Source organism: Physeter macrocephalus, chromosome 16 (genome assembly GCF_002837175.3).
Source record: "Physeter macrocephalus isolate SW-GA chromosome 16, ASM283717v5, whole genome shotgun sequence".
Lineage (NCBI taxonomy): Eukaryota > Metazoa > Chordata > Mammalia > Artiodactyla > Physeteridae > Physeter > Physeter macrocephalus.
In genome coordinates this window covers 74,288,929-74,311,081 of record NC_041229.1, presented here as the reverse complement: position 1 = coordinate 74,311,081, position 22,153 = coordinate 74,288,929, and the positions used below count along the sequence as shown (strand labels likewise).

The following is a 22,153-nucleotide window of genomic DNA, read 5'->3' as shown; positions in this document are numbered from 1 at the left end:
TTTGTATCCCCTGCCCCTGGCCACCACTGATCTTTTTATTACCTCCATAGTTTTGCTTTTTCTAGAATGTCATTATCACACATCACACAGTGTATATAGCCTTTTCAGATTGGCTTCTTTCACTTAGTAATATGTGTTTAAGATTCCTCCATGTCTTTTCACGGGCTCATAACTCATTTCTTTTTAGCACTGAATGAAATTCCATCGTCTGGATGTACAGACCATTCATATTTAATATAATTATCAATATGTTTGAATTTAAGTCTACCATCATACCTTTTGTTTTCTATTTGTCCATCTGTTTATGTTCCTATCTTCTCTTGAATTGAATAGTCTTTTCAGGATTCTATTTTATCTCCACTACTAGCTTATTAGCTATATTTTGTGGTTTAATTTAAAAATTTTTAGCTGTTGCTCTGGGGTTTACAATGTACATACTTAATTCATCAGTTCACCATTGGATTGCTTCATCTAAGTGTAAGGACTTTACAATATACTTCCATTTTCTAATTAATTTCTTCTTTTTTTTTTTTTTTTTTTGCGGTACGCGGGCCTCTCACTGCTGTGGCCTCTCCCGTTGCGGAGCACAGGCTCCGGACGCACAGGCTCAGCGGCCATGGCTCACCGGCCCAGCCGCTCCGCGGCATGTGGGATCTTCCCAGACAGGGGCACGAACCCGTGTCCCCTGCATCGGCAGGCGGATTCTCAACCACTGCACCACCAGGGAAGCCCCATTAATTTTTTAAAAAAATCTTTTTTCCCCCTCTCTGTGCTTCTTTTTGGATACATTTTATTGCTGTATCTTTAGGTTCTCTGATCTTTCCTGCCGTTAACTCCATCAAATGACATTTTCACTTCAGATGTTGTAATTTCCATCTCTAGAAGCCCTATTTGGATTGTAAATATCTTCTCATATTTTCCTATGTTCATATAAAAGTAGTTATAATATGTTTCAACATGCTTGCGTGCTAATTCTATCATTTCTGTGTTTGTTTCTACTGACTGGTATTTTCCTGCATTCAATGTCTGATTGAATGCTGGCCATTTTGAATTTTATGTCGTTGAACATCTGATATTATTGTTCTCCTTTGTTGCTATTAAGGTTACATGCAGTTCAGTTTTTCCTCTTAAGACTTGTTTTTAAGCTTTGTTAAGGAGCATCCAGAGTTGCCTTTACTCAAGGGATAGTTTATTCCCGCTACTATGGTCCTTCTGGAATCTCCACTGAATATAGAGTCCAGAAAGACGCCCCACTCTAGCTTGTTGAAATTTGAATACCCCACAGCCGTGTGTAAATGCTGGGAAATATCTCGTTCACAACTACTCCAACTGCTTTGCCTGACCTCAGGCATTTCATCCCACATACACACATCTTAGCACTCATCTAAAACTCAAGGGTGTATCTTACGGACATCTCCAGAGCTCTTTTTCTGACTAGTGTGTACCCCAATACTCTGCCCCAGAGCTTCTGGCTTCTGTTCATCAGTACTACCACCAAAGGCTTACTATAGCAGGGTTAAAAAAAAAATTATTGTAACTGAGAATGACCACAATTTCCTTACTTTGAAATTTCCCTTTCAGACTCCCCGCAGGTTGCGCTATTTTAGGGGAGCCTATTGGCCTTACCATTTAAATATGAGTACACACAATGGCAATGAAAGAAATAGAGAATGTAGATGGTGCCAGAGGGCAACATTAGAATCATATACCTTCCTCACAGTATTCTGAAAAAGCTGAATCAATTACTCTAAGGATTACTGGGTAAAGAATATTTAGGATTTCAAAATTTCACTAGGCATCAAATAATACTTTGTTGTAATTAGGTAGGAGAAAATTCAAATGCTATCTTAAATCCTCCTCAAGATTAAAACATGAAAGAATTATTATTGCCTTTAGAATTTTAGCATTAAGACAACAAAATGGTTACAATGAGGAAAAAAAGCAGTATTTTCAATTTTCCCAAAATCAATCCAAATACCAGAGCTAAACAAAAAACAAAACAAAGAAACAGAAATGAGGATGTGTTGGCTTCATTTCAGTTTTGCTGTGCTCAAGCTTTCTAGAGAACGAGAAAATGACGCCATCAAGGTTTTATTTCCATAGCACTGCAACCTCAAAGTGAAAAAAATTACAAGGTGCTGCTTTACTCTAACGGTGTTTATTTGCATCTACTAAATTCCTCTATGCCTCAACAGTGAAATCAAAACCACATTAGAATTTTATGAAATATTTTAAACACAAAGAGAATGATTTAATGAACTCTACTCAGCTTTGTCAAATCTTAACATTCTGCCACAGTTCCTTCAGTTCTTAAAAGAAATAGTTCAGATACATGGCATTAAATCCCCTTTGTAGCCTTCCCTGATCGTACTTCCATCCTTCCCTAAAGGGAACCACACTACCATGAATTCAGTGGTTACCATTCTTAAGTGTTGCTTCTCACTTTTACTATGTGTGTGTGTGTGTGTGTGTGTGTGTACATACAGCTGTTTTACATGTTTTTAAACTTCACATAAATCATATATTGTAGGAATCATTCTCAAGTTTTTGCTCAGTGTTGCTTTTGAGAGACACACAAATAATTTGATGTTGAATATCTTTACAATGAAGTCTGTTGTACATTCAGTTTTCCTACAGTCAGAAGGCTTTCAGTGAAGATGGGACAAGAAGACTTATATGTAATAAGCAGTTAAAAAAAATTCCATAATCAAATTCTAACTTTTGGAATTAAATGTGTAGGTATGTAAGAACTATAGGTGCTTGTGTAAGTGAACAATCAATGAGATGAATGTAGAATTGGATCAGTCTTCAAACACCATATAAGATTTGAGGAGGTGGACACAGTGGAGAGCATTCTACACAAATAAAAATATATTTTGAATATAATAACTACTGAATGACATTCTCTTTAATTTACACTTTACTTCTACTGGTGATATTTCTCTTTAGTCACGTGGGAAATGAGAACATTTTCTTTTATTTATATTTGCTAATTAATACGTATTAGCTATTGCTTGAAGAAAAATTTTCTGATTTTGTGGTACTCAAAATATGAGCTACATAATGTCACATATATTTTAACTGGAAGAAATTAAATTTAAATAAAAGTTTTCTTTAACTTACTTCTTTAATGAAACGATATGCCACCTAAAATTTATGTACACGGTAAGCTCTAAGAACAACTTATCTTAGTATGTCATATTGCTTCAAATACAGTGGGCATAGAAAAAGTGCCCACTTTTTTCTAAAAGTGCCCATTGTAGAATGACTGAATATTGTTTACTTCAGAATGGATAAGACATTTTCCCCCTCTTTCTTTCTTACCTGCTTTAACTGAAAATGGCTTTTCCAATAGGAATACTGTTTGTTTCCAGTGTGTTTTGGTACTCTGGGGGCCCGTAGAGAACACAACCTGCATTGGTAGAGTTCAAAAGTACCTGATGAAGTACAAGATTTTTAATATCATGGTACATTAATCTACTACATCAAATACAAGCTTCAACTGCTTACAACAGAAAAATGCTTATGATCAAACACCTTGGGGCACAAAAATAAAATACAATGGATTTCACATAATTAATTCTTGTGAGACAACTCGTGATACTTACCTTGTTGCGGCAATTCTTCTCAAAATATATATCGAAGTAGCCAGCAAATGCCTGTTTAAAAACAAAGGAATATAAATAATTATTAAACTAATTACATAACAAATGATTATACAGTCTTAAGCCATGGCAAATAAGAAACCATTTCCAATATCAGACACTCTTAAACTTATGGCAGGTCACTATTTTTCCTGGAAAACATGATATTAGCAAAAATAAAGTAATATAACTTTGCTTTTCCCCACAGAAACAACATAATAATAAGGGCAACAAGGCTAATCCAATACTCAGTATGTGTTAAATTAGAAAAATGACCGTGGTGGACCACTGAAAGGTGAGAATCTACATGGAGAGAGGCTCATGCAGCCCCTCGCCCATCCAGACTCTTCCACTGAGATGCTGCCATGTGAGTCAAGCCTCCACACAACTGAAGCAGCATGAAAAACCCTAGGAGCAGAACTAGTATGTAAGTCCAGTCCAGACTGCAGAAACACAGACAAGTAAACCTACATGATTTTTGACTTCAAGGTGCTAAGTTTTGGAGTGGTTTGCTAACACAGCAATAAATAACTAAAACATACTCTTTTATATGAAGCCAGCTCATTTAATTTCTTCTGATCTTGTTCATCCAATTTTAAAGCAAAGTACTATGATTATTTTTGTGATGAGATAAATGAAATTTTAAAATATTACATATTTTTTTCCCGAAAATAAAAACAAGACTATTCAAATTAAACGTGTGTGTAGGCAAATACCCAAAGAAGAAACTCCAACATAACTCTCAGGTTTACTGTAACAGTTTCCAAAAAGGCCTCTAGAAAAAATTAACACGTTCAAACAAATAAATAATTTTCACTTATTTTTGTTTAAAATTTAAATGATGCCATTCCTTTTTTTCACTAGTAGGACAGGCTTGACTTAATCTGTTTTAAAACTGGCATTAAACAAAGCTTATAAAGCCTTAAAAACTGGCAACTGATTACTGAAAAATCACTATAAAGCTAATTACTATACTTTCCTGCTTTTATTAAGAATGTGGAGTTTTATTGATCCGTAGGGTTAATGTGGATTGGGCCCAAACCAAATTCAGTATTTATTGTGTTGTTCATCGTTGCTTGTTTCTTCTTTAGTTCTTCTAGGTCCTTGTTAAATGTTTCTTGCATTTTCTCTATTCTATTTCCAAGATTTTGGATCATCTTTACTATCATTATTCTGAATTCTTTTTCAGGTAGACTGCCTATTTCCTCTTCATTTGTTAGGTCTGGTGGGTTTTTACCTTGCTCCTTCATCTGCTGTGTGTTTTTTTTGGGGTGTCTGTGGCCTTACTATGATTTTAGGAAGTCTCTCTGCTGATGGGTGGGGTTGTGTTCCTGTCTTGCTAGTTATTTGGCATAGGGTGTCCAGCACTGTAGCTTGCTGGTTGTTGAGTGAAGCTGGGTGTTGGTGTTGAGATGGAGATCTCTGGGAGATTTTCGCCGTTTGATATTACGTGGAGCTGGGAGGTCTCTTGTGGACCAGTGTCCTGAACTTGGCTCTCCCACCTCAGTGGCAAAGCCCTGACGCCTGGTTGGAGCACCAAGCGCCTTTTTCATCCACACGGCTCAGAATAAAAGGGAGAAAAAGTAGAAAGAACGAAAGAAAGAGGATAAAATAAAATAAAGATAAAATAAAATAAAGTTATTAAAATAAAAAATATTAAGAAAAAAAATTTTTAAGTAAAAAAAAAAAAAAAAAAGGACAGACAGAACCCTACGACAAATGGTGAAAGCAAAGCTTTACAGACAAAATCTCACACAGAAGCATACACATACACACTCACAAAATAAAGTAAAATAAAATAAAGTTGTTAAAATAAAAAAAAATTATTAAGAAAAAAAGTTTTTTAGGAAAAAAAAAAAAAAAGGACAGACAGAACCCTACGACAAATGGTGAAAGCAAAGCTTTACAGACAAAATCTCACACAGAAGCATACACATACACACTCACAAAGAGAGGAAAACGGGAAAAAATAATCTATCTTGCTCCCAAAGTCCACCTCCTCAATTTGGGATGATTCGTTGTCGATTCAGGTTTTCCACCGATGCAGGGTACATCAAATTGATTGTGGAGATTTAATCCGCTGCTCCTGAGGCTGCTGGGAGAGATTTCCCTTTCTCTTCTTTGTTCGCACAGCTCCCGGGGTTCAGCTTTGGATTTGGCCCCGCCTCTGCATGCAGGTCGCCTGAGGGCGTCTGTTCCCGCTCAGACAGGACGGGGTTAAAGGAGTAGCTGACTGGGGGGGCTCTGGCTCACTCAGGCCACTCAGGTGAGGGAGGGGTACGGATGCGGGGCGAGTCTGCGGCGGCAGAGGCCAGCGTGACGTTGCACCAGCCTGAGACGCACCGAACGTTCTCCCGGGCAGTTGTCCCTGGATCCCGGGACCCTGGCAGTGGCGGGCTGCACAGGCTCCCGGGAGGGGAGGTGTGGAGAGTGACCTGTGCTCGCACACAGGCTTCTTGGTGGTGGCAGCAGCAGCCTTAGCGTCTCATGCCCGTCTCTGGGGTCCGCGCTGATGGCCGCGGCTCGCGCCCGTCTCTGGAGCTCCTTTAAGCAGCACTCTTAATCCCCTCTCCTCGTGCACCAGGAAACAAAGAGGGAAGAAAAAGTCTCTTGCCTCTTCGGCAGCTCCAGACTTTTTCCCGGACTCCCTCCCGGCTAGCCGCGGCGCACTAGCTCCCTTCCGGCTGTGTTCACGCAGCCAACCGCAGTCCTCTCCCTGGGATCCGACCTCCGAAGCCAGAGCCTCAGCTCCCAGCCCCCGCCCGCCCCAGCGGGGGAGCAGACAAGCCTCTCGGGCTGGTTGAGTGCTGATCGGTACCGTTCCTCTGTGCGGGAATCTCTCTGCTTTGCCCTGCGCACCCCTGTTGCTGCGCTCTCCTCCGTGGCTCCGAAGCTTCCCCCCTCCGCCACCCACAGTCTCCGCCCGCGAAGGGGCTTCCTAGTGTGTGGAAATCTTTCCTCCTTCACAGCTCCCTCCCACGGGTGCAGGGGCCCGTCCCTATTCTTTTGTCTGTTTTTTTCTTTTTTCTTTTGCCCTACCCAGGTACGTGGGGGAGTTTCTTGCCTTTTGGGAGGTCTGAGGTCTTCTGCCAGCGTTCCGTAGGTGTTCTATAGGAGCAGTTCCACGTGTAGATGTATTTCTGATGTATCTGTGGGGAGGAAGGTGATCTCTGCGTCTTACTCTTCCGCCATCTTCCTCAACTCCTCTCCAAATTCAATATTTAACCTTGAGGTTCATTATACTTTAAATACCAAGAAAGAATCAAAATACTACATAATTCTGTCAAACTGAAAGTCTCAGACCAATCCCTAAACTGTGTATGTGCAGGAGAGACCCAAAACAGTATAGCGAACTCTTACAGAGAATGGAAATGAGATTTGAACCATTGTCTGCCAAGACACTGCTGACAGAACTTATATTTTGACTGCCTGTTAACAACAAACATTAACACTGTCCAGATGATTATAACCCAACTAAGAGTCCACAATATCCAGGATACAATCCAATATTACTCAACATACAAAGTCCAGGAAAATGTAACCAACTCTCAAGAGAAAAGACAATCAACAGATGCCAATGCTGAGATGACCCAGATGCTGGTACTATCAGACAAAGACTTAAAGCAAATAACTATGCTGGTATAAGTTAATAGCAATGATGTAAAAGAAACACACTGAAATGGATCAAAAGATAGGAATTCTCAGTAGAGAAATAGAAACTATGAAAAGAGAACCAAATGGCAATTTCAGAAATTAAAAACACAGTAACTGAAACAAAAAACTTCCTGGGCTGAATTGCTGAATTGCAGAATGGAGATGATAGAGGGGGACAAGGTCAGTGAATCTGAAGTTAGATCAACAGAAATTATCTAATTTTAAAAAACAAGGGGAAAAGATTGAAATAAAATGCCCAGAGCCTCAGGGACCTGTGGAGCTAACATACATGTAATAGGAGGTCCAGATGGAAAAGAAAAAGATATTGGAACAAAACAAACAAACAAACAAAAACAAAACAAAAAAACCTTTCAAAATTCTATATACAGGAAAAACATCCTTTAAGAATGAAGACAGAATAAATGAATTTTCAAGTGAAGGAATATGAGAAGAATCCATTGCCAACAGGCTTTTTAGAAGACATTTTAAAGGAAGTTCTTCAGGTTGATGGGCAATAATACGGGAAGGAAACCTAAAACATCAAAAATGAGAGAAGAACGATAAATAGTTGGGCAAATATAAAACACTATGCTTACCCTCTGAATTCCTTTAAGATACCTATGATTTTTTAATGCAAAAATTATAACATCATCTGGTGGGGTTTTCAATGTATGCACATGTATGCACAAAGATCAGTGTAGGGGGTGGAGGGGTAGGAGGGAGGAAGAATGAAATCCCACCAGTATATACAAGTGTTTATAAAATCTGGAAATAAAGAAGGTTTATTTTTAAGTATCATAAGCAAGGCAGAAACTTAATAAAGAAAAATTTAAATTGTAGTATCAAAATTAAAAGATGAATAACAGATCTGAGAGTATTTACAATATAGGTAACAAAGGGTCACTGTCCTTTGTACATTAAGCTACTACAAATTAATAAGAAAGCAATACGTCAAAAGAAACTAACAAAAGAAAAGCAGGAAATTTACAAAAGAAAAATCAAATGATTAATAAACATGTTAAAGAAACTGTTTCACCTACTTAGAAAAAAAAAAGTAAATTAAGACAACATGATACAATTTTCCTTGATCATGTTGAGGAAAGGATTTTTTAAATGATAATATCTACAATTAGTGGGGAAAGGAGCATTCATGCTGGGAAAGTAAACTGAAATAACCTTTCTAGGGGAATTAACTAATACATATTAAAAGATAAAACAGTTGTATTAAAAAGAAGTCGGACACAAAATAGTACACACGATATGATTCAATTTATATACAGGAAATTCAAAGACAGCAAAACTAATTTAGTGTTACAAGTCAGAATAGTAGTTATCCTTGCAATACCGGTAGAAACCGGAAGGGGTTACGTGATAGGCTCCTGGGTTGCTGGTAATACTCTGTTTCTTAAGTTGAATGCTGGGTATATGGCGGGGTAATCACTTTGTGCAATTTTACCAAACTATACTTATGATTTGTGCACTTTTCTGTTTTCATGCACACAACTAAGATTTCATACAATGTACATACTCATTGATCCAGTAATTAAAAACTTCCAAAAATTAAGTATGCTTGCAAAGATTTAAACGTCAATTTTAGCCCACATTTTCAACAACAGGTGATCAGTTAATAAAGCATAAAATCTACAAATAACAGAATACCATTTGGCCATCAAAAGTAATCCTGTAGACAAATATTTACCTATTTGGAAAAATAGTTGTGATATACTATTAGGTGAAAAGAATAATATTTATTATGGGCACTTATGCTATGTTACACAAATGTGAATATATACATCTATCTATATGGAAAGATCTCACCAAGCTATTGAAAGTGGATGATAGATTTGGAATATTCATATTCTTTATGCTTATATATAATTTACATTTCCCATAAATATGAACAACTTCTGTGATAATAAGTTATTTTAATACTTGAGTTAAATAATCTATAGTATTGCATAGAGAAGCATTCAATTCACTATTACCTTTGTACATTTCCCTTAATGACTCAAAAATCACTTATCTCTGCACCAAGGGTTAGGGCAGTGTCTAATATTTAGTAGGAACTAAATGAATTTGAAGAAAAAGAATGACAAGTTTTCCCCAACTAGTAATTCTACAAAAAGAACATTTTCAATAACTATTTTTCTTCTCAAAGAAGAGATTAGCAAAAGCAAATTCAGGGAAAGTAGCAGGTAAAGGAGAAAAGGTGTAAACAGAACAGTAACAGTAATAAAAACTATTGAAACTATATGAAAACATTAAGAAGATTTTTTAAAGATTTTAGTAAGTGGGTTTCATGGGGAGAGAGTTACCTTCTAACTATTCTTTAAGGTATACATATGTTTTTATGTATTCCTTATACTCTCTGTTACCAAAACAGAAAGTAGAGGGGAAAAAAACCCCTAGTTAGCTAATAAAACCTTTTGTGAAAACAACAAATTCAGGTTTAAAAAAAGCTCTTACAACATTATCACAAAATGTGACTGAGTCTGAAATACATATAAAATACACTAAGTGATATATCATATATTTAACTCTGATAAAAAACAGACTGGTAATGTTAATATAGTAGGACACTGCAGAATTATAATTATAGAATATAGGTCTTAACAAAGAGGAGAAGCTGATATACAAGTTTACAACAAAATTAAAAAATAAAGATAAAAAGATTTGAGAATACAAAGATATTTTAGAACTGTCTTCCAATCCCCAAATCCAACTATCTATGAAATTTAGTTAAAAATCAAAAAAGAAATTAATGCTTGCCCAGATACCCAAAAACTACAGTGAAATATTGAGTAGTTTGGGGGTAACCAAAAAACAGTTTATAAGCCTGAAGACAAATAAAATAAGAAAGAAAAATAAAAATGAAAGACAGCTATTTTATAGTTCCCTCTGAAGTGCATTACAGTACATCCAACTCCTCATGCAGATTTACCCTCCTAATGATGTTTGGTTGAGGGTAGTATTAAAATCAGTTCCATAGCAAACATTAATCAGAAGCCTGAGGAGAAGTCAGAAAGAAATTCACCTGGGATTTAAAATTACATGCAGATAATGTACTCATCAGAGAGGGAGCATTCACTTAACTGAGAAAGTGGAAGATGCTTGCTCTGAAAAACCAAAGGGATTTTCTGGGTTTAAAATGGTATTTACTCTTAAACACAAGCAAGGCCTAAAATGCCACGTTAGGGAAAGGGCTTCCTCCCCACCCCCCATAAATGATCCTTGATAATTAAAATAGATATTAGAAAAAAGGAGGAAAAAACCTTAAACTTGAAACAGTCATATAAACTAGTGGAACTATGATCAGTGTTTTTATTTCTGCAAGGCCATTATAAACAATCAAATATGTCGGCTGATTTGGGGACAAAACTATTCATTTTGCTGCAGAATATAAACATAAAACTATTTTTCAATTATAGTTTCACCTCCTTGTTACCATCACTTTGACAGGCTATCTCTAGGTGTTTTAAATGTTAATTTCAATGAACTTACACTCTGTCTGTGGAAGACATTCAAATACAAGAATAAACAACCACCACAGGAAATTGAATATGATGACTAATAGGCAATGGTAATAAATAACTGCAGCACAACTTGACATGTGCTTGAAAAAGATCAGATAGGTTTGAAGGCCTGACCACAGAATAAATGTCCCTTTTGTTCCATACATATCTCTAGTCAGGGGCAAAGGGAATGCTAAGGAGAAAAATAAGCATTGAAATCAATTATCTATAGGAGCTGGGTTAATCTGCAAAGGCAAGTTCACAATGAAATAAATAAAATTTCACTGACTTATACCACACCATAGTCAGAAAAATTTTAGTGATAAAAGTCACTTAGACTGAGAGAAAAATGAGTGGTAATTACGAACAATAGTGATGATGACAGAAGGAAACAGAATGAAAGAAAAACATACAGTAAATTTCTGGGACAGTTTGATCACGCTTGTAATTTGGTGAGAATCTTCCATAATTACTTTGAAGTACACAGGAAAATAATACAGACATGTAGCTTTATTGTGCATCTTAAATATTCCTAAGTATTAGAACAGAGTTTCACAATGAGCTGTTTTGTTTCTGCTTTGTGGATTTCACAAAAAGGAAAAACATAACTCACAGCATTTGTAAATTGAATTATTTGAAAATCTGTTTTAAGCCACATTTTGCTTTTTCATCCCATACATACAAAGGTAGATGCGGTTCGTTTTATACATGCTCATTTGAAGAACAATGACATGGAATAAAAACGAATTACTTTCTCAAGTATTTTGGTGTGATGAATACTTCTTTAAAGCGGACATATCATGTGTGTATGTAACAGGATGGCAGCCAACGAAATAAGATCAGACTACACCTTATGATGAAGAAGGAAATTAAAAATTATCATTATCTCTATCACCTGCAGGGAGTAATTTATCATTTCTGTTCTTCATTGGTATCATGTTCCAACAGCGTGTGGTTACAGCAGATACAATTAGGCAGCTGGCCACAGAAGTAGGAGGATAATGTGCTTTTGATGGAGTTTATCCAAGCATGGAGACAGAGTGCTTGTAATCCATGCAGCAGAATCACTATAACAAAAATACAATTCATTTTTTGTTGGAGTATTTCTTTCAAAATCTTAGTATGGAATTCAAAAGCTAACTGACGATGAGTCTGAAGCAAGTAAAGAAAGAGTAAGAAGATACTGCATAAAAAAGATTATACATTTTAAGCTTACATCATTGTCTATAAACCAACCAGATGAAGATACAAATACAGGCCATACAAAGCTGCTGCATAAAGAGCATGAACTCTGATGGTGGTAACTGGCATTTAAACTAAGAAGACATAATCAACAAAAATGAAAATTACATATTATGATATTCTCCCAATGTTAACAATAGCTTAAATTATAGACTCTTCCCTCTTCAATTAATTTTCTATTTTATCCCCAAAGGAAATTTGCACCTTTTCTTTCTTTCCTGATTCCTCTAGGGAACAATACACGTTAAGTGTCATATACTTCTCAAGGGATATTGCCAAACTGAGTAGTGTTTAGAAATAGATCATGCAATATGGAAAGCATCAAAACAGACCACAGGTCTCAAGAATATTTTTAAAAGGTACTTTTACTGAAAAACTCAACATAACTAATTTTTGATCTCCTTAAAATATTCCCAAATTATAACTGAAATTCCTTTAAAATTTACTTAGGTTTCTCCCTTGTAATTTCAAAATTGCTTATGAAAGTGGTTTTACGGAGCAGAAGAGATCACCTCTTCAGAACCTAAAACGGAAATACTTTAATTCTGACGTTCTGTAGATTGATACCTTACGTGGCCTAACTCCTTTACATTTCTTCCTAGCTATAAACACAAGATATTATTATTTTATACATTCAATATTCACTGAGATTTACCAATATTTTCACTTAAAAAAACCTTTTAAAGTATAATGGACATGCAGAAAAGTACACAAAAGTGCACACCATGGTGAATTTTCAAACAGAATACAGCTATGATACCCACACTCAGATCAAGAACCAAAACACCCCAGCACCCAGCAGCCCCCTAGGCACCCAGCAGTCCCCCTAGGTACCTAGCCAACACTAGGCACCCCCACAGGGTAACTACTACCCTGATTTTTTTCCCCCAGCTTTATTGATATATAATTGACATATAACTATGTGTAACGTAAGGTGTGCCACGTGTTGATTTAATGCACTTACACACTGCAAAACGATTACCACCATAGCATTAGCTAAACCCCCATCATATCACATGATTATCATTTCTTTTTTTGTGATGAGAACATTTAAAATCTATTCTCTTGGCAACCTTCAAGTATATAATATAATATTATTAACTATAATCACCATGATGTACATTGGATCTCCAGAACTTATCCAACTTATAACTAGAAGTTTGTACACTTGACCAACATTTCCCCATTTCTCCCACCCCACACTCCCTCGTAACTACCATTCGGATCTCTGTTTCTGAGTCTGGCCTTTTTATTTAGGTTCTATGTACAAGTGATATCAAACAATATTCGTTTTCTTCTGACATTTCACTTAGCATATACCCTCAAGGTCCATCCATGTTGTGGTAAATGGCAAGATTTTCTTCTTTTACAGCGGAATAATATTCCATATATGTGTGCGTGTGTGTATATATATATGTGTATGGCGTATCTTCTTTATCTGTTCCACTGATGGACACTTAGGTTATTTCCATATCTTGACTATCATAAATAATGCTGCAATGACCATGGGAGTGCAGATACCTCTTCAAGATCCTGTTTTCATTTCCTTTGGATATATACTCAGAAGTGGGATTGCTGGATCATATGGTAGTTCCTTTTCTTTCTTTCCTGATTCCTCTAGGGAACAATACACGTTAAGTGTCATATACTTCTCAAGGGATATTGCCAAACTGAGTAGTGTTTAGAAATAGATCATGCAATATGGAAAGCATCAAAACAGACCACAGGTCTCAAGAATATTTTTAAAAGGTACTTTTACTGAAAAACTCAACATAACTAATTTTTGATCTCCTTAAAATATTCCCAAATTATAACTGAAATTCCTTTAAAATTTACTTAGGTTTCTCCCTTGTAATTTCAAAATTGCTTATGAAAGTGGTTTTACGGAGCAGAAGAGATCACCTCTTCAGAACCTAAAACGGAAATACTTTAATTCTGACGTTCTGTAGATTGATACCTTACGTGGCCTAACTCCTTTACATTTCTTCCTAGCTATAAACACAAGATATTATTATTTTATACATTCAATATTCACTGAGATTTACCAATATTTTCACTTAAAAAAACCTTTTAAAGTATAATGGACATGCAGAAAAGTACACAAAAGTGCACACCATGGTGAATTTTCAAACAGAATACAGCTATGATACCCACACTCAGATCAAGAACCAAAACACCCCAGCACCCAGCAGCCCCCTAGGCACCCAGCAGTCCCCCTAGGTACCTAGCCAACCCTAGGCACCCCCACAGGGTAACTACTACCCTGATTTTTTTCCCCCAGCTTTATTGATATATAATTGACATATAACTATGTGTAACGTAAGGTGTGCCACGTGTTGATTTAATGCACTTACACACTGCAAAACGATTACCACCATAGCATTAGCTAAACCCCCATCATATCACATGATTATCATTTCTTTTTTTGTGATGAGAACATTTAAAATCTATTCTCTTGGCAACCTTCAAGTATATAATATAATATTATTAACTATAATCACCATGATGTACATTGGATCTCCAGAACTTATCCAACTTATAACTAGAAGTTTGTACACTTGACCAACATTTCCCCATTTCTCCCACCCCACACTCCCTCGTAACTACCATTCGGATCTCTGTTTCTGAGTCTGGCCTTTTTATTTAGGTTCTATGTACAAGTGATATCAAACAATATTCGTTTTCTTCTGACATTTCACTTAGCATATACCCTCAAGGTCCATCCATGTTGTGGTAAATGGCAAGATTTCCTTCTTTTACAGCGGAATAATATTCCATATATGTGTGCGTGTGTGTATATATATATGTGTATGGCGTATCTTCTTTATCTATTCCACTGATGGACACTTAGGTTATTTCCATATCTTGACTATCATAAATAATGCTGCAATGACCATGGGAGTGCAGATACCTCTTCAAGATCCTGTTTTCATTTCCTTTGGATATATACTCAGAAGTGGGATTGCTGGATCATATGGTAGTTCCATTTTTAATTTTTTCAGGAACTTCCATACTGTTTTCTATAGTAGCTGCACCAATTTACATTCCCACCGAAAGTGCACAAGGCTTCCCTTTTCTCCACATCCTGGCCAACACTTAGCTCACTAACTACCCTGACTTCTAAAACAGATTCATTTTTCCTATTACATACTTCAACATATATCGTGTAGTCTTTTGTGCCTGGCTAATTTTCTTTATTATTGTTTTTGAGATTCACTTATACTATTGCATATTACCTACGCTGTTATATGGCTCTAAGACATATGTGACTATACAATTTATTTATCCAATCTACTGTTGACAGGTATTGAGTAGTTTTAAGTTGACACTTTTTGTTTGTTTGTTTGTTTGTTTGTTTTTGCGGTACGCGGGCCTCTCTCACTGTTGTGGCCTCTCCCGTTGCGGAGCATAGGCTCTGGACGCGCAGGCTCAGTGGCCACGGTTCACGGGCCCAGCCGCTCCGCGGCATGTGGGATCTGGCTCAGCGGCCATGGCTCACGGGCCCAGCCGCTCCGCGGCATGTGGGATCTTCCCAGACTGGGGCACGAACCCGTGTCCCCTGCATCGGCAGGCGGATTCTCAATCACTGCACCACCAGTGAAGCCCTCAGCTTCATTCTTAAAAGTTATTTTAGTTGGGTAAAATTCAGAGTTGGCAGTTATTTTCTTTCAGCACAGTGAGGATATCATTTTTTAAAAAAATATTTATTTACTTGGTTGCACTGGGTGTTAGTTGCAGCAGGAGGGCTCCTTAGTTGCAGCAGGCGGGCTTCTTAGTTGTGGCATGCATGTGGGATCCAGTTCCCTGACCAGGGATCGAACCTGGGCCCCCTACACTGGGAGTGCGGAGTCTCACCCACTGCGCCACCAGGGAAGTCCCCGTGAGGATGTCATCATTGAATTATCTTCTGTCTTTCCAATTCTAATGTTCCTGCTGAGAAATCATCTATTTACTGCTCCTTTGAAGGTAATTCCAATGCTCTACTTACAGCCCCACTGAGGCTTTTAAAATGTTCTCTTTGGTTTCTGTAATCTTAGTAGGATGCATCTAGGTGTGGATTTATTCCCCCCTTTTCAACTGAAATGTAATTCACATACCATAAAAATTTCCCCAGTTTAATAAACTGTATAATTCTATCTATCTATCTATCTATCTATGTATGGCTGCATTGGGTCTTCGTTGCTGTGCGTGGGCTTTCTCTAGTTGCGGCGAGCGGGGGCTACTCTTCGTTGCAGTGCACGGGCTTCTCGTTGCAGTGGCTTCTCACTGCAGAGCACGGGCTCTAGGCGCGCGGGTTTCAGTAGTTGTGGCACGTGAGCTCAGCAGCTGTGGATTGAGGGCTCTAGAGCGCAGGCTCAGTAGTTGTGGCACATGGGCTTAGTTGCTCCGCGGCATGTGGGATCTTCCCGGAGCAGGGCTTAAACCCGTGTCCCCTGCATTGGCAGGCGGATTCTTAACCACTGCGCCATCAGGGAAGTCCCTCAATTTTTAAAAAAGTATATTTGGAGTTGTGCAAGCATCACCATAATCTAATTTTAGAACATTTTTTATCACCCCCAAAAGAAACCCTATATCTATACTCCTTGTCTTATCCCCTGTCTACAGAGTTGCCTATTCTGAACATTTCATATACATGGAATCATAGAAATGGAATATCATATAAATGGAATTCTTTTGTAGTTGGCCTCTTTCGCTTGTATAATATTTTCAAGACTCATCATTTCAGGGTTCATACATTCTGTAGCAGGTATCAGTACTTCACTCTGTTTTATAACCAGATAATATTTCATTGTGTGGCTATACCACATTTTGTTTATTCATTCTTCAGGTGATTGACATCTGGATTGCTTTCAGTTTTTAGCTTTCATAAATAACGCTGCTATGAACATTCATGAACAAGTGTTTGTGTGTATATGTTTTAATTTCTCTGGGGTATATACCTAGAAATGTAAAATATCCATCCATTCCTATTCAAGTTACGTTGTACTTCTTAAATTGTAGCTCACTGTCTTTAGCCTGTTCTGGGAAATTCTCAGCCATTATCTCTTCAAATAGTTTGAAATATTCTCATCTCCTTTCCCCTTTGGGACTCCCATTTAAACATATATTAGACCATTTCTTGTATCTTCTATATCTCCTGCCCTTCCCAATGCTGCATCGTGGCATTCCTCTGTGCTTCCTTCTGGATATATCCTCTGACATAAAATCCAGTTCAATAATCCTCTGTACACTAGTGATTTAATATTTACCGCTAAACTCATCTTTAGTTCAGTTTTAGAGTATCTGTTCGGTTCTTTTTCAAATCTGTTATATTATTATTTCTTAAATATTTCCAACTATTTGTTTGCAATTTTTTTTTTTTTTTTTTTTGCGGTACGCGGGCCTTTCACTGTTGTGGCCTCTCTCGTCCCGGAGCACAGGCTCTGGACGCGCAGGCTCAGTGGCCACGGTTCACGGGCCCAGCCGCTCCACGGCATGTGGGATCTTCCCGGACCGAGGCACGAACCCGTGTCCCCTGTATCGGCAGGCGGACTCTCAACCACTGCGCCACCAGGGAAGCCCTTCAACTATTTGTTTGATATCTGCAATTTCTTTTGTCCTTGAACTTAGTAAGCATAGTTATTTTAAAGCCCATATCTATACATCTAACACCTGTAACACCTGGAGCTCTATTTTTATTTCCTGTTTTAGCTGGTTCTTGATTGATGTTGTTTTGTGTCCTTGTGTGACTAATTACCTTTGATTATGTTCTGAACATTATATATGAAAAACTGCAGACATAATTTCAGACCTATAAAAATACTCTTCTGGAAAGAATCTTTTTTTCTGCCAGGAACCTGGGGGTGTTGGCAAAAGCCAAGTCATCTTAATCTAAAAATGGGATCTGGGGCTTCCCTGGTGGCGCAGTGATTAAGAATCCGCCTGCCAGTGCTGGGGACATGGGTTCGAGCCCTGGTCCGGGAAGATCCCACATGCTGCAGAGCAACTAAGCCCATGCGCCACAACTACTGAGCCTGCGCTCTAGAGCCCGCAAGCCACAACCACTGAAGCCCACGCGCTTAGAGCTCGTGCTCCACAACAAGAGAAGCCACCGCAATGAGAAGCCTGTGCACCACAACAAAGAGTAGTCCCTGCTCACTGCAACTAAAGAAAGCCCACGCGCAGCAACGAAGACCCAACACAGCCAAAAATAAAAATAAATAAATTTATAAAAAGAAATAAAATAAAATAAAAAAATAAATAAAAAATGGGATCTGAGAATTTCCTCGGCCACCCAGATGATTTGAAGCGGGGATGCAGTCCCTGCAAGGGCTCATTTACCTCTGTTTTACCTTACCCTTGGGTACAGTCTTTCTGGGTCCCAATGCAAAGCACTGGGGAATTTTTAAGGAGCTCCGTTTTTGTATTCCTAACCATGTGAGGCTATCAAAAGGGCTACACAGTCCTTTAGCTGCTTCCTCTGAACTGGTAAATGCCTACAGGGCAAAAGCAGTCCCAAATGCCAGTCTCATTTCTTTGGATTTCCTTCTTTTCTGAGTCTTGGCTTGGTAATGCTTTATTAATTTATCTCTCTGGTACTTTCAAACAGATAATATTTAGTATTTTTTTTAGCTTTTGTAGCTGGTCTCAGTAAAAGGGTAACTCCTTTTACACAGTCCACCGTTACAGAAGGCAGATTCATCACTGCACTGTTTGTTTTTTCCTATCTAAGGTACCCCCTGTAACACTCCCCCATTCTCTAAACTAGCTCCTTCTTACTTGTTAAGTCTCAGTTTAAATGTTACTTTCCCTGGGCAGCCTTCCCTAATCCTGCAGAGTAGATTATAATACACCCATTAAATGTCCCTGCATTCCCTGCAATAACATTCACCATATTCATAATGCTTTTTGTTCGATGTCTTTTGTTCAATTGTAAACCCCAATAGGCCCTTTAGGGCAATCTCCCTGCAAATGTGTTCACCTCCCTATCCTCAATGCCTAACCACAATGACTGGGCATTCAATCTAAACATTTAGTGAAAATAGCCGTGCAGTTACAAAGGCATGAAATAGCCTGGGATGTTCAGGGACTAAAGGAAATTAATAAAGATTTGTTAATTGAGTGAACAAATAAAAGAAATGAAGTGATATGCTCAACTCCTACCGACCTTTGGGAAAAGAAAACCATGAGGCTTTACGTCTCTTATTATTTCCTACTTTTTATTCAAAACTCTTATTTGATGTCAACTACTCTAGAATATTCCTTTATGTAGGTACCAACATCAATTATCACTCCCCACTAATTTACTGCATACAGTATGAGGAAGGCTTTCTGGAAGAAAGCCATGCCTAATAAGGTAAAACCTTAAATATGAGCAAGATTTTCGAGGAAAGTGAGGAAATAAGAGTGTGCCAGGTCAAGGCTATCTTTTATATATGACTGTAGTATTTAAATTCTATTATAGAACACCATAGTACAATTATTTATATGTTGGCCTCTCCTACTAAATGAAGGTCTTTGGGGTCAGAGACTACATTCTTTGTTGTATTCACAGTGCCTAACACAGCACTAGTATCCCATACATGCGGCTTGAATGAAAAGTCATCTTGAAAAGTTGTGTGTGTGTGTGTGTGTGTGTGTCTGTGCTTGCCACTTACAAACTCTTACAGCCCGCTGCTTCTCTAGTTTTCTATCTCCTGCTTCCTCACATGTCATCAGTTTCTCACAGCTCAATGTCAATGGTTACTGTTTCCTTATGTTCCATTTTTCATGCTTATTTCCAATGTTCCTTAAAAGCTATAAGGCCTCTATGGCCCACTCCTCATTCCTCAAATGCCAGAAAATACTATCAATGATAAGTAAACATTATATTTTTAATTTTAAGGACAAAATAGTAGATATATTGAATTAAAAAATGAATGCAGAACAAAAAAGAAATCAGTTTTGTGACTGTTGCAGAGGTTTAAAACTGAAAACTATTAAAACTCATTTTTGTGACTAGGAGATCAATCTCTACCAGACGCTTCTTGTCTTTATGAAACTTCAGAAGTATAAACTAGGAAATGGAATACTGAAAGGAATCTTGACAGACAGGAAATAGGGGGCAAGTAGAAGATGTGATACACTTTACCTTCCAGGAATGAATAGGATGTTTTTCTGTTTTGAAAAGTGATGTAAAAAAGATGGCTACCACCTCCCCGCCTGAGCCCTTCTAAAAATTATCCAACACCTGGCGTGAGAATGAAAAATCTGGTAACATTACTTTTTTTTGTCATTTAGGGCTGCAATTTTTCAAAGGTAATTATACTAGTTAGTAGAAGTTAGGTGTTTTTTTTATTGTGACCTCTGAATACTGAGTGAGACAATGACTTACATCTTTCGGGGCCCCCATTCATGGGACTGGATGCTGAATAAAAGGATGATGAGGAAAAGAGAAAAAAGAAATCAGATTGAATGCTACGGTGCAGACTTTAGGGACAGCCAGGACATATCACTTGTTAAAAGAACGGGCATGCTGTAGTAGCTGTGTCACTGTCTTAGTGATCTAAAAAGTAAAAAATGTGACTCTCTGCAAAATTGTAAGAACGGAGTGATTTTGCTTTGAGAAGCACCTGATTTGCATAAATGCGGCATTTTGAAAGAAGGTCTCATTTCTTTAATCCATTAGATATTCAGGGATATGAACAGGTCAAAGAGTTCATTGCCTATCTTTGCCTATAAAGAAACTGGTCTTTAAGATAGTACTGAGAGCCAAATCAGTGATGCTTGTTCAATTCTGATGGAGCAAGTAAATCCAATCTATGCAATCACACCATCCTAAATCCCCGTAAGGAAATGAATGTTAAAAATAAAACTAAATAAACAATCCTTTCTTTAAAAAATGCAGCAAGATAGGAAAGTGAATGGAAATATTAATCAGATCATTTTATGAGCATTTTCTATGTTCCAGGCATAGTGGTAAATGCCTTTATGCACTATCTCATTTAGCACTCAAAATAATACCCAGCAGGTATTATTGGTGTTATTATCTCGACTTTTTAGATAAAAATTTAAAGTTCAGAGAAGTTAAATACCTCTTCTAAAGTCATACTGGTAAACCTGACCCGCTGGTTTTAAAGCTTGAAGTTTTTTGTTTGTTTTTAATAAATTTATTTACTTATTTATTTATTTTTGGCTGTGTTGGGTCTTTGTTGCAGTGCGCGGGCCTCCCACTGTCGTGGCTTCTCTTGTTGTGGAGCACAGGCTCTAGGCATGCGGGCTCCAGTAGCTGTGGCACGTGGGCTCAGCAGTTGTGGCTTTCGGGCTCTAGAGCTCAGGCTCAGTAGTTGTGGCGCACGAGCCCAGCCACTCTGCGGCATGTGGGATCCTCCCCGGCCAGGGCTCGAACCTGTGTCCCTTGCATTGGCAGGCAGATGCTTAACCACTGCGCCACCAGGAAAGCCCAAAGCTTGAAGTTTTTAACCACAGTGCTAGATAACCACTGTTTAAACTTTCCTCTTTGATTTAAATTATTTTTAGAAAACTCCCTTCTATTTCAAGATTGGTCCTTTTCTCATCTAGTCTTCTAAAAAAGAAAAAGATGGACTGATTTAGGTAAACAGGTATATACAACAAAAATGTATTTTTCCAATTCTTGACTCATCTTTGCATGTGGACTGATCTCTCCTGTGAATACATCTATATACCTCAGATGTCTGGAAATACTAAGTGCTTTAGGATTTTTAGAAGATCTGAATGCCAATATTTACGATGGTTTCTGCCAGAGCATAAGTCAAAGGGAATCTGAACTGAGAAAATTACTTCCTTATAGGTCATTATTCCAGAGATAACTGCCTGAATCAGATAGGAAAATACCTGGTCAAACTCATTTACTATCACAACCTAATAATGCTAATTGGCAGCCTCTGAGATAAGGCTGGGGAGAACTTCCTTGACATCTCTAATAAAGAGTCCACTATTATTGATTATTTGATTTTTATGCTTATTGCTGTGCTTAAGATAAATATTTTAGTCGGGCTCGAGTATTTCTCTCATAAATTGATTCTGACCCTGGGCATTGCTGACTTTAAGCATGACCCTATACCTATCTAAAATTAAATTATGATCGCAATGTAGCTTAAG

At 37.7% G+C, this 22,153-nt stretch overlaps 1 protein-coding gene across 5 annotated transcripts in view; it reads right to left on the bottom strand.

Moving 5' to 3' along the window:
- The window catches only part of PRMT3 (protein arginine methyltransferase 3), a 149,358-nt gene that overhangs the window by 17,102 nt on the left and 110,103 nt on the right, over window positions 1–22,153 (bottom strand). For all 5 annotated transcript variants that reach the window (XR_008619556.1, XR_008619555.1, XR_008619558.1 and 2 more), the window contains 2 exons: window positions 3,609–3,659; window positions 3,325–3,412 (listed from right to left, as the gene is read on the bottom strand). Coding sequence is in view for 1 of the 5 variants with exons in the window: in XM_007122975.4 (XP_007123037.1) it covers window positions 3,325–3,412; window positions 3,609–3,659 (139 nt within the window). In the remaining 4 variants the exon portion in view is untranslated. The remainder of the gene's footprint in view (window positions 1–3,324; window positions 3,413–3,608; window positions 3,660–22,153) is intronic.